The sequence below is a fragment of the Capricornis sumatraensis genome, chromosome 17, assembly GCF_032405125.1.
Source record: "Capricornis sumatraensis isolate serow.1 chromosome 17, serow.2, whole genome shotgun sequence".
Lineage (NCBI taxonomy): Eukaryota > Metazoa > Chordata > Mammalia > Artiodactyla > Bovidae > Capricornis > Capricornis sumatraensis.
The window spans coordinates 75,936,540-75,962,922 of record NC_091085.1 but is presented as its reverse complement, the minus strand read 5'-3'; the positions used below and the strand labels follow the sequence as shown (position 1 = coordinate 75,962,922).

The 26,383-nt window shown below is 55.5% G+C and overlaps 1 protein-coding gene across 2 annotated transcripts in view; it reads left to right on the top strand.

Annotated features, from left to right (window-relative positions):
• Positions 1 to 25,804, top strand: part of TBC1D10A (TBC1 domain family member 10A) — a 28,644-nt gene extending 2,840 nt beyond the window's left edge. Inside the window, exons 2-9 of one of the 2 annotated variants that reach the window (XM_068989584.1) lie at positions 15,003 to 15,102; positions 19,165 to 19,272; positions 22,601 to 22,707; positions 23,281 to 23,395; positions 23,475 to 23,540; positions 24,119 to 24,308; positions 24,430 to 24,584; positions 25,029 to 25,804. In XM_068989584.1, the coding sequence (XP_068845685.1) occupies positions 15,003 to 15,102; positions 19,165 to 19,272; positions 22,601 to 22,707; positions 23,281 to 23,395; positions 23,475 to 23,540; positions 24,119 to 24,308; positions 24,430 to 24,584; positions 25,029 to 25,475 (1,288 nt within the window). In that variant the 3' untranslated portion in view covers positions 25,476 to 25,804. Of the gene's footprint in view, positions 1 to 14,981; positions 15,103 to 19,164; positions 19,273 to 22,600; positions 22,708 to 23,280; positions 23,396 to 23,474; positions 23,541 to 24,118; positions 24,309 to 24,429; positions 24,585 to 25,028 lie in introns of both variants that reach the window. The other variant, XM_068989583.1, reaches the window with a different exon arrangement.
• Positions 25,805 to 26,383: the final 579 nt, after the last annotated feature.

Sequence of the window (26,383 nt, the reverse complement as noted above, 5' to 3'; positions counted from 1 at the left end):
ATAAAATCATAGACCTATATCCCTCCCATAGAAGGGATCTTAAGAATTTGACCAGTGTAACCCTAACTTCTTAAACGATGAGGAAACTGAAATCACAAAAAGAGAAGAACTTGCTTAAGCTTACACAGTATACCAGTGGCAGAACCAGGTCTTGCAACCAGAGGTTCTAACTCCCAAGTCAGGACAGTTTCCATTGCCTTTCCCACCCATTGATATGGCCTGGTGGCCCCAGCAGTAAACCAAGTCCTGGACAGGTAGAACAGAAGGTCCCTAACAGGTACCCGTGTGCCCTTACCTTCCCTGGCTTAGCTCAGTACTTTTGACTCCCTCAGCAGTGTGAGAGGTCCACAGAGATGGTCCAGCAAGGATAAGACTGTGTTGTCATTACCACTTTGTTACACTTCATTAAACTGATGAGCTTCAGAACTAGGACCAGACCTTTTTTATTTGGCTGCAGCTTGTGGGATCTTGAGTTGGGACTGACCAGGGATTGAACACAGACCCTTGGCAGTTTGGCAGTGAAAGCATGGAGCCCTAACCACTAGACCACCAGGCAATTCCCTGGGACCAGGCTTATTCACTTTGTTCTCAGGCCTGCAGAGAAGTAAATGATCAGTTAACATTTTCTGACACACATTTCAAGTCAGGAAGCTGAAAGCCACCTTAGAGATGGCCATCATCCTGTGGATAGGTAAACTGAGGCCTAAAGGAAATGATTAACCTCACCTGTTCAGTCAGTTGGGAGCAAAGCCCGGAAGTAAACCCAGAACTCCTGATTCCCAGCCCTAGGCCCTCTTTACTTCCCCTTGTCTGTCTTTTGAGCCTACTCTGCAGGGAACCTTTGTGGGGCCTGAGATGGTCCCTGCCTGCCGTGGAGCAGTAGCCAGTGACGGGGAGAGGCAAAAAAGCAGCCAGCTAGTGAAGGGTCCTGGGGTGGTGTGGGCGCAGACCGAGTGCTGATAGCATTGGCTCCGTCAGCGTGGCTGGCAGCTGAGCTGCTTGTTGAAGCCCAGGATGGACCAGAGGAGAAGGAAGAAGGATCTTCAGCAGGGACAGGTGGCCAGAGGACTCTGGGGACAGGAGGAGCAGACCTGTTTGTGGGGAGGGGCTCTCTTTTGGAGTTGTTCAAGAAAGGAAAGGATACCAGTGGATACCAGGTCTCTGGCCTGAGAGGGGTGGGTCCCTGCCCTCCCCCTCCCTTTCCTATGTGATTGCCAAGACTGGCCTCTTGAAGCTGGAGTTTCCCACTCAGCTTCACTGTGCACAGTGCTGCAGGCCAGATGAGGTGAGGAGCTGTGCTGTCTGGGATCCCGTGGGTGTTGGCTTCCTGTTAGGGGAGAAATGGATCTGAACTGGGCCCAGGGAGAAACATCTGGAACAGCAGTTCCCCTGTCCCCTGGGCCCTCCACTATTCCTAGTCAACTGTGACTTTGGAAATCATATAACTGGCTCAGTTGACATCCCTATAGTTTGGTCTCTGCCAGTTATTGTTGGGCCAGGGCCCTCCTAACATGCCAGGTCCTGCCTCCCTGCTTTCCCACCACCTTCTCCAGTTTGTAAGTTTAGGACATCCTCTTTTCTTGAGCTGTTACAGTTCCCAGGAGAGCCTAGAGCTGGGCGTGGCGTGGTCCCTGGGTGGCCCATCTGGAAAGAGACTGTTGCACTGGTCTATGACTCGGGGCCACACGTCCTTCATTCTCTCTCCTCCTCCTCTTCCTCCAGCTTCAAAGGAAAATCCAGTTTGGTAGCCCTGTGGGTGTTCTGGGGCCTCAGACAAGACTTGACTTGGCGAAGGAGGGGCCAGATCACCAGCTGCTGCCCTGGGAAGGTGCCTGTGTGCCGCCTGCTAGGAAACTCTAAGCTGTGGGAAAGAGATAGAACAGTGGGACCTGCTTGATGTTTTGTATTCCCAGCATCTAGGTTTGAAACAGGACCTTCAGGGGGCCAGTGAGGCCTGGCTCTGGACCAGCCTCCCAGTCTGTTTACACTGAGGGAAGGGAAAGAAGGTGCTCTGTTCGCCCTCACACCTAAGCCTTTGGGCCCAGATGTCTGTGTGACCTTGGACATATTGCTTCACTCTTCTGAGCCTCAGTTTTTCACTGTGAAATGGTAAACACTGATTTTGCAGGATTGCTCTGGGGGTTAAAAGAACTGATGCTTGCAACACTGACAACACTGAGCCTGACAACACTGTAGCTGCTCAGTGAATGTTCTGCCTCCTCAGAGAGATTGGAGAACCTGGTGGTCCTGTCTTTTCATTTTCTACTTTTCCGTCTCTGGATGTGATGATGAGCATCAGTGAGATCCATCCCCTGTGAGCAGGAGTGAACACTAACCCATGATGAACCCTCACTTTCCTCTGATAAGCGTGGTTATCCCATTTTGTAGATGAGTACACTGAAGTTCTGAGAAGAAAGCGCTCAAGGTTTGCCAGCGGGTAAATGGAAGAACTGGGACTAGAACCTGTTTCTTGACACTGAATCCAGTGACTAAGCTTTGCTAAGGTGTAGCAGGTAGGGTGCCAAGTGCTCACCATCCCTGAGGCCCCACACCCAAGACAGGAAGCCTGTGGTTAATATGGGAATATATAGGAAGAAGCAGCCAGCTCCACCCATAGGAGCTCAGAAAGAAGAAGTGGCATTTGATTCAGGCTTTGGAAGGAGCAAGGAAGGGCAATCCGTGGTATGGGAGGGCAAGTGTGTGAAGAAGAGCCAGCTGTGTGAGAAATGTATGCCAAGAGGTGACAGGAAGAATGGGAGGTGGGAGGATGAGGTGAAGCATGGGGAGGGTAGGGAAGTGGATTGGGCAGAGGTGACTGGCCTTGAGTGTCAGACTGAGGCCTCCTGTGTCTCATTAAGGTCAGTCTGGTGCGGGCATGGAAGATGATATGAAGAGGAACTGGATCACAGGCAGTGAAAGCAGTTGGAGTTTGGGACAGCCCAGAAGGGCTGCAGAGAGGTCTGGAAGGTTCTGGAGCTGAGAGGATGAAGGTCAGCAAGTAGGGCATGGTACCTGATCAGCTGTGTGGACCTGTAGGGACTTGGCGAAGGCTTTGGCCAAGCTGAAGTGGCCCTCGCCATCCCAGGGCCTCTGACCACAGGGAAGGAAGGCCATCTGCAACCTTCCTTTGAAGCAGACAGTGGGCTGCTGCTGACTGCTTTGTCACAGCCCTGGGCTCCCTGAGGTGCCTGGCATGGCTGGCACGCTCAGGGCCCATCAAGGGGTTCTTTGTATCTCTCCAGTAAGAGTGGATTAGCTGGCCTGGTTGGGAGGGGGTGGGTGAGTGGAGCTGAGCTTTGTGGTCTCTCCTGGTAGACGTATTGGATGGCAGGGAAGGCTATCAGAAGAGCTAGCCACCTCTCTGTGCAGAGAGAAGGAAGCCCTGAGGGCATGGAAAGCCTCCCTTAGGGCAGTGTGTAGCTGGGGGCGGGGTGGGGGGGGATGTTTATAAGGCTTTCAGGGACAGCATAAGCTCATCGGGGGTTTCTCGCCCGGTTCAGTGGTAAAGAATCCGCCTGCCAGCACAGGAGATGCTAGTTCGATCCCTGTGTCAGAAAGATCCTCAGGAGAAGGAAATGACAACCCACTGCAGTATTCTTGCCTGGGAAATCCCATGGACAGAGGAGCCTGGTAGGCTGTAGTCCATGGGGACGCAAAGAGTCCGACACAACTTGGCAACTAAACAACAATAAAAGCTGATCAAGAGGAGGCAGCCTGGCAGTGGAGGGCTGACTTCCTCTCACTTCCAGTCTTCATTATGTTCCTGGAGCTGGTGCCTCAGCTGGGAAGTGGAAGCAAGTCCAGTGCCTATGAGAACATGAACCCCTCAGGCCTTATGGGCACCACCATGCACTTCTCAGAGATGATTCTGGCGGGACATGTGGATTTATGCTAGTACGGGAAAGGCTTCTGAACCCAGGGACTAAGGTGCCAGGGCTGGCTCCGCCACCGACCCTGGTGGTCTGTGAGTAACCATGTCCTCTCATCAGCCGTAGGGCTGATGCTCCTTGCTTTCACCTAGCACGTGCTGCGTGTGAAGCTGTGTGCTAGGCTCTGGGGGTGCAGACTTGGTTCTGTCTTCCCAGGACCTGGAGCACAGCAGGCCAGGAGGTACCCGTGTGGTCTGATGATGAGGATCAAATAAGATGACTGGATTAGGAGCATGTGTAAGCAACACTGCTGACCAGGGATCAGGAAACCCAGGTCCTAGGCTTCACTGGGCCCGTAACTAACCCTGTGACCTTGAGAAATTTGCTTAATCTTTCTAAGCCTCAGTTTCCCTTACATATAAACTAAGGCAGCCTTAATGAATGAAGTTGAGCTCTTCTGCTTCTAACATACTGAGACCGCCCTTGGAGTATACGAAAAGGGCTTTGAGAAGTTTTTTCCCCCTGGGTTGGGAAGATCCCCTGGAGAAGGAAATGGCAACCCACTCCAGTACTCTTGCCTGGAAAATCCCATGGACAGAGGAGCCTACTGGGCTATAGTACATGGGGTTGCAAAGAATTGGACAGGACTGAGCGACTTCACTTTCTTTTTCCTTTTGTCAGGTACCTCATAAGTGCAAGGGGTCGTCAGGGCACAGCCCACAGAGGCCAAAGCTTGCAGCATGCTCTGTTTCTCTTATGAGAGGACCTCTCTTTGTCAGACCAGTGGCCCTCATGTCTTCGGGAGTGCAGTCAAATCAAAGAATGCTTTGGTCTGTCTGGCTCTTTGGTCTGCACAGTGCTTTCTTTCTCATTGCCTTGCAGTGATCCTAACAGGAGCAGTGGGAACTCAGGAGGGTAAGTTTTATTTTGCCCTGTTTACAGACAGGGAAACCTAAGCTGAACAAGCAAGGAAACTGTGCCTGGAAGCCAGGGTTCTGCCTTTCCAATTTTTTCCATCTTACCAAAGCTGGTCGCCTCTGTGTGGCCGCTCCTCCCTCTTCCTGTCCCAGACTTAGGACTTTCAGTCCAGCTCCAAATGTCTATACTTCTCCTAGTGGGTTTCTCAAGTTGTTTTTGTTGGCTTTTTTCTTTCTTTCTTTAAAAAAAAATTTATTTGACTGTGTTGAGTCTTAATTATGGTGTGTGGGATCTAGTTCCCTGAGTAGGGATCAGGCCTGGGCCCCCTGCATTGGGAGCACGGAGTTCCAGCCACTGGACCACCAGGGAAGTCCTGTTTTTGTTGTTGAGTTGTTATAAGGGATGGCACACTTCCTATCCCAGGTCCTCCACACATAGCACCTCACGCAAGATGAGGCAGGAGCAGCTGGATGCTAAGGGAGCCCAGGAACATAGAATGGAGAACTCTTGTTCCTCCTCTCTGCCATCTGGGCCCTGGATTCTGTGTGTCCAGAAGCGGTCCTTCCTAGCCAGCCACATTTGGAGGATGATTCCCTCTCTGTCTTGATTTCAAGAAAGGAGAACCTAAATTTGGGAGATCCTGGGTTCAGGACACCAGCAGACTGGCTTCAAGCCCTGGCTCTGGCACTTTCTAGCCATGTGACCTCTCTGAGTCTGCAAATGAGCCAGATGGTGGCGTTGGGAGTGGGAACTGGCCCCATGCGAGCTATGGTTATGAGTACTAAGGAGATGATGTTGGTCAAGTGCCCAGCAGTGTCTACCACCAAGTAAGGGTTCCATGGTACATGGTGGCTCTTATAATTCGAGTGTGAATTATCCTCTAAGGTTTACTTCAGGCCTTTGGCCTAATGGTGAGAGAACAAGGCAGCCTGGGTTTGAAGATCCACATTCCTCCTTGTACTCTGCCTACATACCCTTGGACTCTGGGGGTAAGACGGGAGCCAGCCCCACTCAGCTTGTGGTCTGGAGCTTTCTGACCTGCCAGGGCAGGTTGGGAATCCCCCAGTCAGTTCCTCATTGAGTCATCTGGAACAGGGCTGCAGGTGACCCTGACTCTGAGGCCCCTGATACGAGGGCCTTGTCTTCTCTTTGGCATGAAGATAAAGCGGAAGTGAGAACAGAGGTGGGTCTCCTGAAAGATTCAATTCAAAGCATGCAGTCGTAGGGCTGCCTGGGGCCTCTGCCCTCTTGGGTGGAGACAGTCACTTGGGGAAGGACTCGGAGGGCGCTTCATAATGCCCCCACCCTCCTGTGCTCCCTGTGGGCTTTCACCCTGGGCTCCCTGGCCTGCCCCTCAGTGACCCGCTCTGTCCCCCTAGCACAGCCACTTGATCATGCCACTTCGCAGGAGTGCCTGCATGGTGGACCAGGCTTTCACCAAGACCACTGTGTTTAACTCCGTGAGATGTAGCTATTATCATCATCATCTCCATTTTACAGATCCCAGAGTGGTGAAGTGACTTGCCAAGCGTCACACAGCATATGGCTCTGAGTTCAGGGAGTTCCAAGCTCCCTGGGAAGAGGGCTTGCACCCACCCAGCCGAGTAGAGAGCAGTCAGTGCCAGAGCTGAGTGACAGAGCAGAAGGGCCTGGGTACACCTCCCAGAGCTGTCCTCTGCTCCCCTTGGATGGTGCATAGTTACTGGCTTGCTGAAAAACCTGAGTTTCTACATCTGCCCAAGGGTGGGGTGGAGGTGATAATTAGAGGACCTATTTCATATGCTTGTTGTCAGGATTCAATGAAATAATCTAAGTGCTGAGCACCATGTCTGGTCCATAGCAAGTGCCTGGTAAGGGTTCTAACAGACATTCAATTATGTTAATTGAATATAGAATTATAACGTTGTAAAAGGCCATCATCAAACACATCTGGGCTCAGCCCTGTGCTGGGCTTCAAGGAAGATCCATCGCTGGACTCAGGCCGGGGAGGGAGTGCCCTTCATCAAGCGCTCTCTGTGCTCGTGCTTTTCCCCTCTGATTTCAAGGCAGAGGATAGTTTTCCTATCTCACTGGGGAGAAAGCTGAAACTTAGAGCGCCCGAGGTCACAGAGCCTCTGAACCTGTCAACATATGTTTACTGAGCACCAGCTAGGCACCACCCAGGCCTGGAGAAGGGAATGGCAACCCACTCCAGTACTCTTGCCTGGAGAATCCCCTGGACAGAGGAGCCTGGTGGGCTGCAGTCCTTGTGGTCACAAAGAGCCGGACAGACTGAGCGACTAACACAGGCCCCCGGGCTCTGTTCTAGAGTCAGGACACACTGGGGAGAGTGGTTGGCAGAGTCCCTGCCCCCAAGAGCACACCTCGTGGAATGCTGCCTCAGCAAGCGGTACGGGACAGTGGGTGGAGAAGCCAGACTCGCTCCACTGGACTGCTCACATTCTCCAAGCACACCAGGCTCTTTTCCATTAATGTGTGCTTTCTTATCCTGGGTCTTCTGCCTGTTGTGCTGTTTCCCCTTTCTCAGCCTGGCTGCTTCCTGTCACCCTTCAAGGATCATCCCAGCAAGTCAGCTCCCTTCAAGGTTTTCCCTGAACACCTGCACCCCCACCTGGGGCCTTCTTGCAGTCTCGTAGCGCCTTCCACCCTCCTCGCTTCTGTGATAGCACCTCTGTATGGCTTGTTATTTACTCCCCCATCTATCTCCCCTGCCAGACTGACCTCCTCAAGGGCAGGACCTGCGTTTTATTCAGCTTTGTAGATTCAGGGCCTGGAGCACAGGCTCTGGAGAGATGTGTGTGGAATGTAATGCGGTGCTGATTGTGTTCTATTCCTTCAGTGGCAGGAGGGACTTTAGAGATGAGAGGCTGTTCTGAATGAGGCCTCGGGAAACAAGTGGGACTGAATTGGAGTCGGGGTAGGGGTGAGGGTGGGCAGCTTAGAGAGAGGGCTGTCTAGAAATAGGGCTGGGGGGTGTGCAGAGGGACTAGGAAGGCCTGGGAGCCAGGGCCTGAAGTTCTGTTGAACAAGGTGGGCAGTAGGGAGCCTTGCAGGAGTCTTGGCAGAGATAAACAGAGAGTCAAGACTAAATTGATAAGACCTATCAATCAAATTTAGCAGTTTTGTAAGGATGGGTGAGGGGGGCTGTACATGAGTCATGGTGCCCACAGAGATTGTGATCCGAGGACCCAGTTGCCATTGGGGGTTTCAAGTAATACTCTGCCCCATAGGGGTGGGAGCTTGGAGAAGGGATGTCTCCAGTTGAGGATAGTCTCCATTTTTGTTGTTGTTTAGTTGCTCAGTTGTGTCTGACTCTTTGCGACCCCATGGACTGTAGCCCGCCAGGCTCCTCTGTCCATGGGATTTCCCAGGCAAGAGTACTGGAGTGGGTTGCCAGTTCTCCAGGAGAGCTTCCTGACCCGGGGCTGAAACCCACATCTCCTGCCCTGGCAGGTGGATTCTTTACTGCTGAGCCACCAGGGAATACCAAATAGTCTCCATACCTCTCCGCACTGGTCAGAGAGAGCTTCCCTGGGAGGTTTTGCTCTGGTCTGTGCCTTTCCCTAGCTGAGTGGGAGTCGGGGGAGGGGGATTCCTTGCTTTTTGGAGCCAGCAAGGCTGGTGCTTAAAGGAACCATTTCTTGCCCCTGACAACAAGGGGGGTGGGGCTGTGCCGAGTGGAGAGTTGGGCAGAGGCCCAGGGCACTGAGGCCAGAGAAGGGTGGAGAGAACCTGTTTACCATTGTGCACTGACCCAGGGCTGGAAGGAGCAAAGCCAGGGAATTCCCTGTGGGAAAGGGAGGCAGGCCCAGACCTAGCTTGCGTGGGTGTTGGGGAAGAGTGAAGCAAGCAGGACTCTTTCGCCTAGACAGGGAGCCCTCGCACTGCCCTGCCTCCACGCGGGGGCTGCCAGGCCGCAGGAGGGAGCACCAGGCTGCTGCAGACCACCCTGCTTCCCCACACTGACTCCTAGCGCGACCTCGGGCAGACCGCGTGCCCTTCAGTTCCTAGGCCTCCCTAGCTGTCTGGGGACTCACTCCAGAACCTCACAGGCCTCCCAGCCCTGACTGTTGGCCATCTGTAGATCACCAGCCCACCCTCTCCTGCCTTCTCGTTTCCTATCAGGGGTGATTATGGAGCTGGCATAAAGGCTATTTATACTTTTAGTCATTACCACCACTTGGATTAATGAACTCCAGAGGTTGTTACTCAGTGTGCAAAGTAGGTCAGCCTTTTTGTTTAGCCTCACTCCTCCCAGCTCTGGGTGGGAGAGGGGAGTTCCCCCACCCTTGTCCCTGGATCTGTGATTGCGCATCCACTTCCCAGTTTTCCACGCTTGCATCTTGCTCACTCTTGCCGTCTCGGCACGGAGAGCAGTGGTGTCTCCTGGGGGGGTGAGGGAAGAGGAAGGGAATGTGATAGGTACTGAGGCCCTGCTACATGGGGATCACCTTATACTTATTGGATGGCTTAGTGCTCAGTTGGCATCTCTACTTCCAGGCTGTGTAACCTTGGACAGATTACTCAGCTGTGCTAAACTTTAGTTTTCGTGTCTGTTAAGTGGAGATGATAAAAGCTGCTTCCTTGGGGAATTGTGCGCCTATGTAGTGCTTGGCAGAAGTGGTGCAGAATGGGTGCTGGAAGTGTGCCAGTTCTTCCTGTCTCATGTGGTCTTCACTGCTGCCCTCCGAAGGGGGGCCTTGCCCCCATGTTACAGGTGGAGATCTGGAAGCTCACAGAGTGGCAGAGCTGGGTCGGAAGCCAAGAGTTACAGTCCGTGTATCATTGAGTAAACGGCTTAATCTCTTGGGGTCTCCATTGCTTCGTGGGTAAAATGGGGATAGTCCTGCCCTGCTGTGTGTGTGTGTGTAGACCAGTCAGATGAGAAGAGGGATGGGAAAGTGTTAGGCAAGCTGCAAATACTGGTCACCTTAGAGCTACCATTAGCTGGCCACCCACCAGGCTGGGTCCTTATACACATGTATTCTTCATGTAGACCTTATGTGTGTGGTCCCACTTGAAGATGAAGTTGAGACTTCAAGGTCTGTCTCCCAGGTAGAGGAGCTGGAATGGACCCTCGGTTGGTTAGCTTCAAGGTCCCCACTCTTTTTACTGTCTCCCACACTCCACATGGCTTTCCTAACAGTTGAGATGAGAATTCATCCCGAGGTCTCGACCTTGGGCTTTATGCTTGGGCTGTTTCTTTTTGTTTGGGTTGGTTTGGAGAGGGAGGCTTAGCGGAAGGGGGTTACATTGGTTCCTTGGGACCAGGTTTTATCTGACACCTTTGGATAAAGGGGTCATGGGCACAGGCGCCACACCTGGCTGAGTCTGCCAGCCAGAGGGGCTGACGGCGCTCTTGGGTGGAAAGTGCATGGCTGGAGGGACAAGGCGGAGAGAGCCTGGGTCTCAGGTAGCCTTGGGAGCTGGTCTTGTCCGTCTTGTCTCTTGGAAGCCTTCAGCTTCTGGGTTTGGGGAGAAGGTTGGGAGGCTGGTGTCAGCGGGCTGTCACTGCTGCCTTGGGCCGCAGCACAGCATGGCTAAGCTTAGCTTAGCTGAGAGCCCAACAGAATCTGGGCTTAGTCACCCTCTGGCTGCATGTTTCTGTCTTCTCTGTGCCTCCTTCCCCAGGAGGGGGTGGTCAAGGGTGTGCTTGTGAGCTTTGCCCGTCCAGCATATTGCCCTTGCTGAGCTTTGCTGGGTTTGAGCAGGCCACTCACTGGGACAGTCAGAGCACTGGAGGAAGGCTTAGACTGTCTCCAGGGGGTTGAGGGCCAGAGATAGAGCCCCACAGTGGCATCTGGAGAGCGGCCTGATGTCCTCCCAGCCTTCCCAGGGGAGGGAGGAGCAGCACAGGAGTCACTGGGGCAAAGGGGAGCTCTGGTTTGCCACTTAATAGCTTTGTGACTTTGCCCAAGTCATATGATCTCTCTGATTGGGTCAGGTTTCTCATGGGTCCAATGGAAATGGTAATTAATCTCTGAGGCTCTCACTGGGCTACGAGGGGCACAAATACAATTGCTGTAGGCAGCAGTGGCTTGTAGCCCTGAAGGCAGGAGATGAAAGGAATGATGTCATGGAGAAAACCACCAGGCATCTGCTGGTATCCGTCAGTGCACAACGGGAGTCACATAGCTCAAGACCCAGTCCGGTTAGGGAGGGACAGGGCTGAGCAGCATGGCCAAGTTGTAATGAGCTGCTTGTTTCACATCACGTCTTGATTCATTGGTGACTTAGTGCTGGAATCGATTTTAGGGGGTTGTGACCAGCATAAAAATAAAAAAGAAGTAGGAAGTAGGATAGAATCATACAAAAATTGAACTGAAAATATCAGGTGCTTTAGTACATGTAGGAGTAAATTGTTTCATAAAATGTATTTTGGTTATGTGTGTGTGTGTATAGTCTCAGTACAAAATGTATTTCATACTGTGAGTTTCAGTTTAAAAACTTGGAGAAATGGTGTTGTAAGTAGCCAAGATGAAGGTCTTCAGGTTGGAAGACAGCTAATGAGGTCTGGGCAGGCACAGCAGCTGTGTGGAGGCTAAGGGCTTGACTTTGGGGTTCAGAGCATGCACTGTGGAGTGAGGCAAGCCTGAGTTTGCATGGCTTTGGGGGCTTCCCTGGTGGCTCAGAGGTAAAGAACCTGCCTGCCAAGCAGAAGACGTGGTTCAATCCCTGGGTCAGGAAGAGCCCCTGAAGAAGGAAATGGCACCCCACTCCAGTATTCTTGCCTGGGAAACCCCATGGACAGAGGAGCTTGGCAGGCTACAGTCATGGGGTCACGAAAGAGTCAGACATGACTGAGACTAAATGACAACAACATGGCCTTGAGCAAGGCACTTAACTTGACTAAGACTTGGATTCTACTTTAGGAAAATGGAGAGAATGTTATGGTTGGGTTATTATGAAAGATACATGAAAATAACACATGTATATATATATGTGTGTGTGTGTATATATTAGTATTTTAAGTAATATATAAATATTTTGAAAGATGTTGGTAAGTAGTAAATGATGTAAAAATGGTAACTACTGTTGCTGCTGTTATTGTTGAAGTTGTCATTTTTATTATGCTGGGCCACAAAAGTGTTGCTGTGACTTGGGGAGGGGAGAAGAAAAGGCATTCCAGGTAGGGGTAGGTGAGTGATGAGGGATAATTACATTTGTCTAGTATGAGGCTGATCTGGCTGAGAATTGTGCAGCCTTAGAAGGGGGTGTTGCGGTAGACAGAAGGTACCAGAAAGCTTAACAGTATGGCTTCAGCAATGAGGGTGACTTCACCTGGAGATGATGAAGGCCCAGCCCTGAGGAGTTCCACTAGAGACTGTCCTCATTAGACTCTTCTGGTTGCAAAGACTCCTTCAGGCTACCTTAAGGACGGAGGAGTTTTCTGCAAGGGTGAGTGACACTCTCAGGCCAGAAGCATCCCTATGGGCCGTTTGGTCCCTTAAGTTGGCCATTTGGTCGGTCTCCCTGTCACTGGAAACTGGCTCACACTCTCCCCCCATTATTAGGAGGGAGCCACCTCAGGGCCTCCACACCGTCATGTCATCTGCAGAGATGCCCAGACCCCAGTCCACATCACGGCTCCTTTCTGGGCATCTTTTGAGGGTCCGTTCACAAGGCAGGCCATCCAGTTGTATAGCAAACAGGCTCAGAGAGGGCAAGAGGGCAGAAGGAATTTCTGTATCAGACAGCAGTCTGATCAGATGCCTTCTGAGATCCTGACCCACCAGACTGGATGTGAACCTTCTGATTTTTAAGAAAATGGGTAGTGTGTAGCCATTCAGAAGCACATTCTGTATATGAAGAGAAGTTCACTGTAGTTAGAAGGTGAAGTGCTGAGTGCCGGGTCCAGCAGGCGTTGGACTCCTTTGCTGTTGGAGGAGAGGCCACTCAAATGACCGTCTTTCCTCCAAAATTTCTCAATTTAAGGTTTTGAAAATAAAAATAGATCTTTCAGTGAACATGTACATTTAAAGTGGTAGTGGATTTTTTGTTTGTTTCTGAGACGATCTTACCAAATCCATGGTGTAGTTTAAAATCAGTAGTGCCTTAGAATCCAGGAAATACGGTAGTTTGTTTTGTACCCGTTTGAAATTCCGGTTTGAGGTTTGATGCTGGGTCTTTGAAACTGCGAAAGGTGTTATCTGGCATCATTTAAAAGAACACTGAGCTTGAACCTGTTCCCCTGTGTATTTGTAGTTGGGAGACTGGGTATCTCTGAGGCCCTGCTATCAGATCTTATCAACAGAGACAGACTAGAGGGTCAGGGTGTCAGATGGGTATGTATTTAATCATATGGGAATTCTCTGCAAACTGGTAATCTCAGGCAAAAGCCTTGCCCTCTTATGAGCCTCCATTTTCTCTTCTGCTCAATGGGGCAATTGGATCAGATATCCACATTCATAGCTGCCAGAACTTCCTGTTGACTCCCTGTGGCTACCTCCTTTAGTTTAGATAACGAGAAGGCTCATCCCCTGACATGTGTGAGTGAGTGCTGTATGATGGGAGGTGACCTGGCCTGTGATGCTGGGCCTTTGATTTGGGCTCCCTGGGCTGGGGGCTGCCTGGAGATGTGCGTACATGTCTTTGTAGATTACCTGATCTAAACTTGTGGTCTCTGCTTTTCTCCTGAGGGGAGGGATAGGAAGGAGCCTGTCCTTGTGCCCCAGTTCTGCCTCCAGGTGGTGAGAGGGTGGGCGGGTGGCCTGTGTGGAAGGGCTGTCGTCTCTCCTCGCCTGATCAGCACCAGCGCTGCTCTCAGGCCTGTGCAGTTCTCCAGATAAAAAACCGAAGAGGACCTGCCCTTTTCTGTCTGGGAGCTCTGCTCTGCCAGGGCCCCTCCCACTGCTCGTCCAACCAGTAAAAGTTCTAGCAGTGCATTTCCTTCCTGTAGAAAGAGACTCAGAGACTCAAGGCCTGGGCCAAACCCTGGCCCCGCTGTGTCCTGTTCCTGAGAGCCTCCACCCTGCGCTGCGTTCTGGGAGGTCAGGCAGTGCTGAGTGCAGGCCCGTGGCTACGATCTGACTTGGATTTGAGTCTAGGTTTTTCCACTGATTTGCTGTTTGACTCTAAGCAGTATACTCTTCCTGGGTATCTTACCTCTCAATAATGCCAGTATTTTTTAATTGGAAAAGAAGGGGGAGACGCACAAGAAAGAAATTTAAAAGATCCATAGTCTACTGCTTTAAAAATAATTCTGAGAGTGTGTATGTGTGTGTAGAGAAGGACACATGCCCGTTGTTCTCATTCTTACCAGTGTTGCTCTGTAGGCTGAATACAAGGAAGCGCACGTAGAGGGCGCAGCCTTTAAACGCTAGTCGTCTTCTCTTTGCCCCATGGTCATGTGAACTCAGGAACTTCCAGGGACTCCCTCCTTGGAAGGAGCTCACTCACTCAAAGCACCCTCTAAGCCAGGGGTCTTGCCCAGCCTGCCACAGCTGCTTCGGTGCTGCCCAGGGTAGGTCTCCAAGCTGAGGTGTTTCCGCACCAGCTCCTGGGGGCATTCAGAGCCTGTAGAATGTCAGTGCCGTGAGGGCTGGGACTTGTTCTAGTCACACGACTGCTCCCCACAGTTTACCCGGAGGCCCTGGCCCTAGAGCTCCACCTATGTAGCTGTGACAGCGGTTCCGGGAGTGGGTGCACAAATTCGAGTGGTGTCTGATGGGGCTTTGAAGTGTATTTTGAATTTGGATAGGCAGAGACAACTTGGAGTGTGTTCCAGTCCCCACAAAGGGACTGGCATGAGCAAAGGCTGAGAGGGGGCCAGGGCCAGGGTGTAACTGGGGAAACCATGAGTAACTAGTTTTGTTAGAATGCCGAGGTGAGCGTGGTATCCCTGTACTTGTCTGACTAGTTTTCTGTCCAGCTCTGTACCGTGCATGCTGGTTCTCTGAAGAGGCTTGTTTATCGGCACAGAGCCAGGGTGGGAATGCTGTGCTTTGGTGCACAGGTGCAGGCACTGGGGCCCCTGGTCCCTTGACACATGGGGGAGTGAGCGCTTGAACCTGCTGTCTCTCCAGCCTGTGCCTTCTAGGGAGGGTGCTGTGTTCCCTCGGGTCTGTGTTAGAGGGTTCGTGAGTTAGCCCCATAGGGAACTGCGGGATGAGGGGCGGGGGAGGGACGGGGACTGACCAGGCTGGTACCTGGGACCTCAGCCAGGGCCTTTGCTTCTCTCGGCACCTCTGACAGGCCCTGCCCTCTGCTCCACAGGCTGGAGGAAGTCCCCCTGGAGGTGCTGAGGCAGAGGGAGTCCAAGTGGCTGGACATGCTCAACAACTGGGACAAGTGGATGGCCAAGAAGCACAAAAAGGTGAGGGGCCTGGCCGTAGGCCTGGGGCTGGACGTCGCAGCGGGGGTTACACGGGCTGAAGAGGCAGGGGCTGCATCCCTCGAAGGAGCAGGAGGGCCTCCAGCCGCCCAGTGTCCCCCCACCGGCTAGGAAATACGGACAGAAGCTGGTCCTCCCAGATGACTTCAGACTGACGCAGAGTTCTTTCCTTGAGTCACACGTCAAAGCCGCTCTCAGCTGAAGGCCCTTCAGGCACCTTTCCTCCAGCGCTCCTGGGGCAAGTCTTTACTACTGCCTACCACCTAGGGGAAGACTTGATATACTAATGGTGGCTAATGTATGTTGACACAGTGTGCTGGGCACTTAGCTGGGTCATCCTTACAGCACTCCAGTGAGGTTGGTGGTGGTGGTATCCCCACTTACGACTGACGGCAGAGTCGAAGTTTGAACCCAGGAGTCTAACTTTAGTGCCTGCACACTTTGCCACCACAATAAGGGGCCTTCTTTACCCTCTAGATTAATTTGATGAGTTCCCTCTTGTCCCCTAGCCAAAGCAAAAAGAAGGAAAAGTGACTTCACAGTTTAATGGTCTCATAAAAATGAACATACCAGTGGTCCTTTTCTGGTGGGCTGTATTTAGGTGCCAGCTCTGCCACACTGTAGGCGCATCCTTGTCCACCGCACATGTGCTGATACTCTTGCTCACCTTGGCAGGGTCTGCTTACTCCCTGGCTGAGCGGAGGCCTGTCTGCAGTCCCACAGCTGGGGTCTCTCTGCACAAGTCCCCAGCGCACAGTGAGCCCCTGGCCTGCATTGTCAGCTGACATGCTGGTCTGCCCCAGGCTGGCACAGCCACTGCAGGGCTTAGCAGAAACCCAGGGCCAAAGGTCACATTTGGGCTTAGGTTCGGCCACACAGCCCCAACTCTCCATGCCCATGGCTAGCAGAGTGACTTCGGGCGATCCCTTCACTCCCCCAGCCTCAGTTTCCCTGCTCAAGTGGGAATGAGCGTCCTGTTGCAAGCCTCCTCCTGTAAAGCCCAGTGCCCATGGGAGGAGAGGTGCACCCAGACCGGGGCTCTTTCTTACTGTTCTATGTGAACTTTGGGGCTTTCAGTTTTGAAAAATTTCAGTTTAGAAAAATTTCACTTAAAAAAATACTTTTTAAAGACAGTTGTTGCCCAGCTGCTTCCTGCCTGACTCTGGGGTCTGTTTTCCTGCTTCCTCAGCCCTTGGGCCTTTACCCTGAGCTTCAGCTCCTCTCACTGTCTGCGGAGGTGACTCGTGGCTGGCAGGGAGATAGCATTCTCCACCCCCCGCCTCCTCGCAGATGGGGATTCCAGAGGGGAGCCGTGGGGAGCACCTCTCCGCAGAGCAGCCAGCATCACTTCCTCTTCCCCTTTGCTTCCCTGGCACTGCGGTTAGAGACCAGGGCTACCCGCCCAGCCGGGGCCACCAGAGGAGACTGCACTCCACCCTCCCCAGGGACCCTAGTGCATGGCTTGTCTCCTGCCACTCTGGCCCCAGAGCTCTCACTGCCTTGCCATGCCAGCTGGGTCGGGAGGTGGTGGCACAGGAAGGCCACACCTGCACCCAGAAGTGGATCCAGACCCCCACCCCCTGCACTGATCCTGAGTCCCCAGGACCCGGCCAGGCCCTGCAGAGAGACGGTGCTGGTTGGAATGCTGTCTTCCCCTGTCAGGCTCTGCTTAAAGGTTGCCCTGCCCTGCTTGAGCTCAGCAGGCTAGGTGTGGCTTCTCTCAGTTGTCATCAGAACTCTCCTTTCCCAAGGCCTTACCTCAGATAATGGCAATTCCTGTGCTTTCTGTTTGCTGAGCACTCTCTCTGGCTTTACCCTTGCTCCTCCCCACCTCTGCCTCTCCCTAAGAGGTTATCATCTCCAGCACCCCGAGCTGAGGAGGATGCCAGAGGCCAGAGGGGGAAGGTTAGTCGCTCAGTCGTGTCTGACTCTTTGTGACCCCATGGACTGTAGCCCGCCAGGCTCCTCTGTCCATGGGATTTCCCAGGCAAGAATACTGGAGTGGTTGCCATTTCCTCCTCCAGGAGATCTTCCTGACCTAGGGATCGAACCCAAATCTCCTGTATTGCAAGCAGATTCTTTACCACTGAGCCACCAAGGAAGCTGGTTGTATTCCCAGCTGTCCATCCCCACCTCCCAACCTTGGGCCTGGGTGAGGCTGGGCTGCTCTGAGAGCTTAGTGGACTGAAGGTATTCCTGGACTCTTCTCGGTCCTGAGCAGACCAAGGGTGATGGGGCTGCAATGATATGTGGGGGCCAGCTCAGCTGAGCTTGGCCCTGGGGAGCCTGAAGGGCCTGTGGTTCCAGGTCATGTGTACCCCTTCGCCAAAGCCCGCCCAGACCACGTGGCTTCCTTCAGGAGACCCCGGTCCCACAGCAGCAGGACAGTGTCCATGGGGGCAGGCCAGTCCCTTCTGCTCCCTTCCTCTCCCCGCTTTGCAGGCAGAGTCCCGGAAGCGCAACTTGGCTCCTCGGACCAGCCACTCTGCTCTTCCCCCACTGCCCTCAGCCTGCCTGTCTGTCTCCTTCCTGGTTCTTGACTCCCTCTGACCCTTGGAAAGTTTTCTCTTGTTTATGCTGGTCATTAGGAAGCCCGGGCCTCCTGTGCTCCCTCCTCGGGGAGCCTCCCAGGGGACTCTTTCAGGGGGTTTCCAGATAAGGGGACTTAGGAGTGAGCCCAGGGCCTCTGAGTTCAGGTGTCCTCCCGGGATTGGAGGGGCAGAGAGGAAGCCATCATTTATTAACATCGACCGTGTCAGGTGCCGTGCTAGGCATGTGCCCCTGCACCACTTCTGATAGAATCCTAGTTGTTACTATTTTGATCTTACAGTTGCTGAGAGGTGATGGGCTGAGGTCAGCGCTGGATTCAAACTCATCATCCAGGCACCGCCCACTTCCCACTGCCCTGTGCTCTCATCTCCACCCCAGGCCAGGCTGCTCGGTGCAGGGGCCGAGGGCAGTGTCACCGGAGAGTCCTCTGCCCTCTTTCCAGAGGAATGGTGCCTCTGCCTTTGCCCTTAGTCTCCTTGACCCTTGGCCTTGAGGTCAAGGATGATCAGGGCACCTGCCTTCGAGCCTCACTCTGCCCTCAAGTCCAGAGGAAGCTCATGTCCTCACATGACTTGGAGAGGCCTGAGAAGTGAGCACCCAGGGCTCGGTCCTCCAGCCTGTGTGGTGTGGCTGGAAGTTGGCGTGATCCCTGATGGAATGACCTTAATATTGTCCCGACTCTGTGCCTCAGTTTCTCCATCTGTGAAGCGTGATGCTTTCTCAAGCCGGGTTTGGCAGTGGAAGCCTTTTTTCTGTTGAAGAGAACAAGCGTATGCATTGAGCACTAGCTCTGGGTCGTGAGCTCCCCAGACACTTCCTCCCTCCCCTCTCCCAGCCCATGATGGGGAAGGCCGGCGCCAGTTTAGCCTGGGATCAGGACTCACACCCAGACCAGTTGCCTCCACCCTGGTCTGGAAATCGTGAGAGCTCAGGGTCAGGGAGAACAGAAGAGAGGGGATTCTTGACCAAACAAAGGGGGAGCCATTCTGATCAGCTCCTGTCTTCTTCCTGAATTCTGCTGAGATCTTTCCTCTCTAGGCTGGATGTATCTTGCCACACAGCTGCTTAAACACTCCCATGAAAGCACCCAGGACACGTCTCTGGACACATTCCGAGTCATCTTGTGAGCTGCTTTCCCTGTGGCTGAGCCATGTTCCACATCGTGCAGATCCCTTCCTGGTGACATCCCAGGGGCTCCTCTAACTTGTCTGGTTCCATTTGGATTCAGAAAATGGAGATGGAGATTCATAATCCTGTGTGGACTTGAAGAACCCCTGTGTGTCACTAGGCCAGGGAACCGGGGCCGCTGCCCTCACCTGCTGGCAGCAGACCCAGTGCGGTGTTGGAGCAACAGAGTGGAGTCCGCTTTCCCCCGGTTCAGCTCTTGCCCCCGTGCTCCCTGGAGGCCTGATGAGCACTAGCCTCTGGGGGCTGGGGAGGGGGCAGCGGGCAGCCTGGCTGGATGCACAGGTATGGCCTCCCTTTGACTTCCAGATCCGGCTGCGGTGCCAGAAAGGCATCCCACCTTCTCTGCGGGGCCGCGCTTGGCAGTACCTGTCAGGAGGCAAGGTGAAGCTGCAGCAGAACCCTGGAAAGTTCGACGTGAGTTGCCCTTCTTTCCCCTGCCCTCCCTTCCTCGTCTCTGGACATCTTCTGGGGGGCGGTGATCCTCTGTGCTCAGGGGACCTCTCCCCTCCAGAGCTGACTGCCAGGCCTGGTCAGTCTGTGACTCCGGGGCCTCTGCTCATCTGAGGCGCCAGCCCTGAGCAGGCCTCAGTGGGGTAGACAGATTGGCAGCCCCCCAGATTTGCTCTCTTGGACTTGGTGGGCTACCTCTCAGCTCTTGGTTATTGGGAGGGACACTCAGAGCCCTTCCCTGACCACCTGGGGCTTGAGCTCTGGGTCTTCGGGGGCTGCCCAGCAGGGTCCCAGGACCCTAACACCTTTTGACTTCCCATTCTCTACTTTCTCTTGCCTCATCCAAGCCGGCTAGACAGGGTTCACCCATGTTGCTTATGGGCTTGTCTGTTCCGGGGGTGGCAGAGCCAAACCAGTGTCCTTAGAGTTCAGAAGCCAGTCAGGGGTCAGACGGGATACCCTCTGCCAGCCATGCCTTCCCCTCCCACTGCTCCCCACCCCAGATTGCCAAGGTGAAGAACGCCCCTCCATTCATGAGGCTTCTTGGGTTCCCCCTGGCCTGGGCTGCTCCTCTAGCCTGCTCCTCTAGGGAACTCGGGGAGTCAGTTGGCTTTCCCGGGGTTGCCCCAGCTCACCTGCCAGCCTTGGCCCCAGGCCTCAGGGCACCTCCCAGGCTCTTGGGACTGATGATAGGCAGTGAGAGAGCTGTCAGTCAGCAGCTCCCTGTTGACAAAATTCATGCTTCAGTGAACAGCCCTCTCCCGCCAAACCTGTTCCTGGAGCTGCTGCTGTAGACTGGAGGTGGGGAGGGTGGCCCAGGGGACAGGGGTTGTTGGAGTGTCTGGCTGAGGGCAGGCCTGAATCAGGGATCGGGCTGTCCCACAGAGCACCGACATCATGCCTACTCAGGCAGCCTCTTGTTTCGTCCTCCCTGTGGCTACATCACTTCCATGTCAGGGGGCTCCCTTCTGGCAGAGTGGGAGGCTCAGGGGTGGGGTTGGAGCGCCACCGAGGCCCTAGGTTACCTTCAGCCGCCAGAGCATAGCCTGAGAGCCAAGGGAACTTGGGGGCCCGGTCAGCCTCCTGGTTGCACAGTTAGCAGACGTGAGTGCCTCTGATGAGCAGCGGAGTGCAGAGCTCTCTGTGCTGTGTGTGTCTGGGGAGTGGTGCGTCCCGAGAGGGGCTGGCCGCCTCTGTGGGGTCTGAAGGTTGCTTGTGGGAGGAGGTAGACTGGCCCAGAAAGCGCTTCATGATGTTTTGAAGCTTAGTGGCGGGGCCCCGAAGTGGTCCTGGGGGCCAGAACAGTGGTTTGTGAGCACAGCAGGAGGGACACTGCCTGCCTGTGGGGTGGAGGAAGTGGACGGGGAGAGAAGCTGCCTCCGGCTGCTGGGGCAAGAGGCCAGAGGCAGGAGCGCCAGCCACAAGGGTGCAGCAATCCTGCCCCTGCAGGCCTGCGCTGACCCCAGCCTCCGCCGTCAGCACAGGCTTCACACCCCAGCAGCTCCTCCTCCTCTGCGTGGCCGCTTCTTCCTCAGGCAGGACAGGACCTTCCAGTCTTTTTCTTCCCTGGTTTTCTTCTCCAGTTTCCCTTCATGTTGACGCCAGCACCTGCAGACTCTGTGGGGGCTGTGGTAACTGCGTCGCCCCCAGCAGCCCCTACCTGCCTTGGACCATCAGCCCCCTTTCTCCCTGCAGGCCCTCGGCTGCACCTTTCCTTTTCTGAGGGGTGGTGACTCTGTGTGGCTGAGTGCCGTGGGCTGCTGAGGAACCCCATGAGCGTGCTCTAGGAACCTTGGGTTCCCAGGTCCGTGCCTCAGTGGGGCCTTCAGGAGAACTTGTGGCCCTCCTTTCCTTCCTGACAGAAGCAGGCCTGCACTGTACTCAAGAAAGTGTCTCGGGTCAGGACAGCACCCTGACCTGCAGGCGCCTAGGGCACTTGCAGCCCTCCTGGGGGGCTGCACGTGCACAGCTTGTGTGCGCACGTCTGTGGCTGTGCACCCGCCCCAGGGCCTACTGTCCAGCCCTGGGCCCTCCCTCCAGCCTCCAGCCTCCAACACTGCATCAGCTTTTTGTCTGTGTTCACCTTCTTGTATCAAGTTACCTGACACCCCAGGGTCCTTATTTCAATCCTGGGATACCCCCACTGAGGAGGCACAGAGGGAAAGGGACTTGTATGAAGTCACCTGCCCTGAAGGGGCCTGGGCCTATGCCCACTGATGTGTTTGCTGTGGCCCCAGCCTTCCTCCTGGGGCCCTCCTTGCGCTGCCCAACACGCAGACAACGAGGGCTCTGTCTGCTTCCCTGCTCAGCCCTCCAGGCATCTTTTCCACTGAGTTGTCTCTTTCTTTTTTGAAAGCTGAGGTTATGAACTTACATAAAGTAAAGTGCACAGATCTTAAGCACACAGTTCAGAGAATTTGGACAAATGATACATACCCCTGTAACCAACAAGCAAATAAGAAAGGACATTTCAAGTAATTGAGAAAGGATCTTTTTTTGTGTAGTAGCTTTGTTTTCATAAATGGAAGTCATGCAAAAATGTTCACGGAAGTTCAAAGGAAAGAGAAAAACTTTGCTGAAACCCCAGCAGCCAGAGACGGCTCTGGGGCCAATGGTGTGACAGATGTCCTGTCACTGCTCAGTGTAGCAGAACACGCGCACACACGCACATGCGTGCACATGCTTCCTGAGTAGGAATAGGTGGCACCGCTTGTACAGGGAGGTGGGTAGCACAGGAGTTGGGGTTGACAGCTCTGAGTCAGCCTGGCTTCCAGACCCAGCTGCATCATTTTTCTAGCCACACGGCATCAGGCAAGTGGCTTTTCTTTGACCCTCAGTTCCTCACCTGTGAACAGTGTAACAATAGGACCTGTCTTTGGGGGGCTGAGGAGAACAGTCGGCGAGGCCCACATGTGCCATCTCAAGTGGTGCTCAGGGTGGTCCTCCCAGGTGGGAGTCATTGCTTCCAAGTTGCCTTCCATCTTCAGGGGGTAACAAGGTGTTTGAGTCCTGAATGAAGTGCCTGGAGGTTATCTCAAGCCACAGCTATGTCAGGCACTCTTACCCACGTGGGTCTTCCTCCTGGAGCCTAGGTAGCCCCTCAGGGTTTCCAGGACTCTGCTCCGCTCGTCTCTGCCCCACCCAAGCTTCCTGACTTGTCCTCGGGGAGGCCCAGTCAGGATGGGATCAGGTGGACATTGTCCCTGGTGATGGGGCTTCCTCCACAACCTGGGACAGTGATATCCTCCCAGCCATCCTAACTCCTAAGAGATGCTCTTGACCTTGCTTCCAGGAGCTGGACATGTCCCCTGGGGACCCCAAGTGGCTGGATGTGATTGAGCGTGACCTGCACCGGCAGTTCCCTTTCCACGAGATGTTTGTGTCCCGGGGGGGCCACGGGTGAGCAGGCTGGGCCTTGTGGGCTGTCCCTTCCCTCAGAGAGAGGAGGTAGAATGAATCTGGCAGGACGCTGGGGGTCCCGGAAGCTGGAGGGTCCTGACTGCACTGTTAGTTCCCTCTTTGGGTTGAGTCTGGTGGGTCCTCTTAGGTCTGGGGCACTTCATCCTGTGCTTCCCAGAGAGCGAGGCTCGCCTGGCCTGGCCTTCCTCTGGAAACAGGAAGATGCATAGATTGAGTGGGGAGAAATAAGGCTGGAGAAAGCTGGGTGGGTACAAGGTATGCAGGAGAGGAGAGACGTGGCGGCCAGGCCAGGACCGAGACAGACCTGGGACGGGGCTGGCCTAGCCGAGGGGCCACACGCCCTGCCCCAGCCCTGCTCCCTGCTTTGTTTTTGAGCCTCTGCCCTCACCTGTCAAAGGAGGGTACAGGGGCTGCAGTGGGGGACTGACCCCTGGTGACCCCAGTCTGCAGGGAAGTGCAGCCTCTGAGTCAGGTGTGGCCCACTGGGGCACAGGTGAGGCCTGTGGGTGGCCGAGTCCACCCGTCAGCCCTTCCCCACTCGCCTCTCCGCAGCCAGCAGGACCTGTTCCGGGTGCTGAAAGCCTACACCCTTTACCGACCCGAGGAGGGCTACTGCCAGGCCCAGGCGCCCATCGCCGCCGTGCTGCTCATGCACATGCCCGCCGAGGTACCCCCAGGCCGCGGGTGGGCGGGCGGGCGGCCGGGGAGCACCCAGCAGCCAGGCCTCACGCCTCTCCTCCCCACAGCAAGCCTTCTGGTGCCTGGTGCAGATCTGTGAGAAGTACCTGCCCGGCTACTACAGTGAGAAGCTGGTGAGTGCTTGCCAGCCTGGCCCTGGCCTGAGACCCGGCCCAGACCTGACACCTTTGTGGCCTCTCCAGAACTTAACGCAGCCGTCCTGCGCCCGTGGAAGTCCTTCCCGGCCTCCCACTTCCACCCTCCCTCCACCTCTGCCTCACTGTGGCTGTTCTCCAGGGCACCATGCTCCTCCTGCCTTGGCCTTCCAGTAGGCTTAATCCTCCGCCCCTTCCTTCTTCTGATAACTCTTCTTTCCCCTCAGCTTTCAGCCCATGACCCATGAGCTTTCCCTGACCTGACAGGCGGGACCTCTGGCACACGACCCCCAGGGTCTTGTTCCTGCTGTGCCCTTAGGGGGCACAGCCCCCTCCCTCCCTCTACACCCTCAGCCCGTGATGCTTCTGTGGTTCGTGTCTGTCTGCCTCTCTGCACGGCACGCTCAGAGAGGGGGACTAGCTGTGTCTGGTGTGCTTATCGTTGCACCCGGCACCTAGCAGGAGCTTGGCACCCTGTGGCGTGAGCCGCCTGAGGAGCCCAGGGGCGGCTGCCACGGGCCCTCGGTCACGGCCCGCTGGCTTCTCTGTCCCCCCAGGAGGCCATCCAGCTGGACGGGGAGATCCTTTTCTCGCTGCTGCAGAAGGTGTCTCCCGTGGCCCACAAGCACCTCAGCCAGCAGAAGGTCGACCCGCTGCTCTACATGACCGAGTGGTTCATGTGCGCCTTCTCGCGCACCTTGCCCTGGAGCTCCGTGCTGCGCGTCTGGGACATGTTCTTCTGTGAAGGTGCTGGGCTGGGCTTGGGGCAGCACCCCTGCCACCAGTCCAGTTCACGGGGGGCCTCTGTTTGCAGAGAAACTCCCCAGAGCAGCCCCCACTGCCTGCACTCACTGCCTGCCCCCCGCAGGAGTCAAGATCATCTTCCGGGTGGGCTTGGTGCTGCTGAAGCAGGCGCTGGGCTCCCCCGAGAAGGTCCGAGGCTGCCAAGGCCAGTACGAGACCATCGAGCGGCTGCGGAGCCTCAGCCCCAAGGTCATGCAGGAGGCCTTCCTGGTCCAGGAGGTACGGCCACCCCTGCCCCTCACCCCCCGGAGGGAGGGGGAGACTGAGGGCCCTGGTGGGGGCCTGCGGCCTTGTGCTCAGCAGCCCTGGACGGTGCGGAGAGACTTCGTCCTTCTGTCTGAACAAGGAGGGGGCACAGAGAGGCCCAGATCCACCTAGAGGAATGCGAGTAGGTGTGGCCCCCACCCATCCCAGTCTTGGCTTTATTTTCCCGTCTTTCGCTCTTGCGGATCTTTGTCTCTGGGGGCTGTAGTGAGGTGATACACAGGTAGACAGGAGGACTCGTGGCTTTCTCCTCCGAGGCGGTGGGCCTCGAGGGCCTGGCTCACCTGGCAGTCACTCTGGGGCCTGTGACCACCGTCCTGTGGTCAGCCCGCATGGCCCGGGATGGGAGGTGGAAGGGGACAGCTCTTCCTGATGCCCCCCACCTTCACCACCCCACAGGTGGTGGAGCTGCCAGTGACGGAGCGCCAGATTGAACGTGAGCACCTCATCCAGCTGCGGCGCTGGCAGGAGACGCGGGGGGAGCTGCAGTGCCCGTCCCCGCCCAGGCTGCACGGCGCCAAGGCCATCCTGGAGGCAGAGCCGGGCCCGCGACCCAGCCTGCAGCCCTCACCGTCCATCCGCCTGCCCCCGGACGCCCCCCTTTCTGGCTCCAAAGGCAAGTCCAAGGCATCCAAGCAGGTCCAGAAGGAGCCGCGGGAGCCAGCGAGAGAGAGTGGGCAGCAGGGCCGGCCCCCCACCCCGAGTCAGGCCAAGGCGGCGGCCGCTGCGGGAGACGCATCTGCCCCACAGGATGCGCCCGCGCAGGACCCGGCCCCCCAGGACTCAGCCCACCACCGCTCCCGGGAGAGCCTGACGTCCCAGGAGAGTGAGGACACCTACTTGTAACCCTGGCAGCTCAGGCCCCTAGGCTGGGGTCTCCACACACCACATGGTTCACCGACTGACTGACACTCCAGAGCCCGCCCACCCTCCGAGGGCCCGCTGCCTGGCCCCGCATGGCAGATGGTCTGGCTGGCCCAGCACAGATCCTGCCTGAGTCTCCTTATTTATTTTCTCCAGAGTGGAGCTCGGGCCGGCCCAGCTAGGGCAGGTGGAGGTGCGGGCCTGTGGGTGGGGCCTCACCCAGCCCCTCCTGGGGGGATGCTCCCCAGGGCTGGGGCACAGATGTGGTGGGCAGGGGTGGGGGTTCTTCGTGTAAAATAGAAACATGGTTTTGTACAGAAATAAACAGGCTTGTGTAGAGAGCTGGTGCGTAGCTTGGGACTGGGAAGGGGGTGCCCCCCCTAGGGCTCAGCATCTCTCCACACCCTACAGAGGCCCTCATCCCGGCCCGTTTCCCCTACTTCATCCCCCCTGGCCCATGGCCACCGCCTGCCAAGGGTGAGGGCCACCAGGGCTAAGGCAGAGCAGGGCCTGCTCCCCAGGCCTTGATCCCTGCCCTTCACAGAGGGGAGGGGCTCCATAAGTCCTTCCGGAGTGCTCCTCCAGGGGTTGGCCTGGATGCCACTTTGGACCCCAGTAAGGGACTTGTTCTGGGCCGGGTGCTGGTGCCAAGGGCGGGTGGTTGTGAAGAACTGCCCTCCCATGCTTAGCCTAGGCCTCCATCCAAGTTAGAGGGGTGCAGGGCGAAGTCTGAACGTGTGATACGAGGCGCCCGCTGGCCGCTTACCGAGGTGAGCACATGCCAGGCTGGGCTGGCTGGCTGACGACTGGGTGGGCTTCATCCCTATCCCCGTTTTACAGAGGAGGCGGCAGAGGAACTGAGTGGGAGAGGTGAAATTGATGCAGATTGG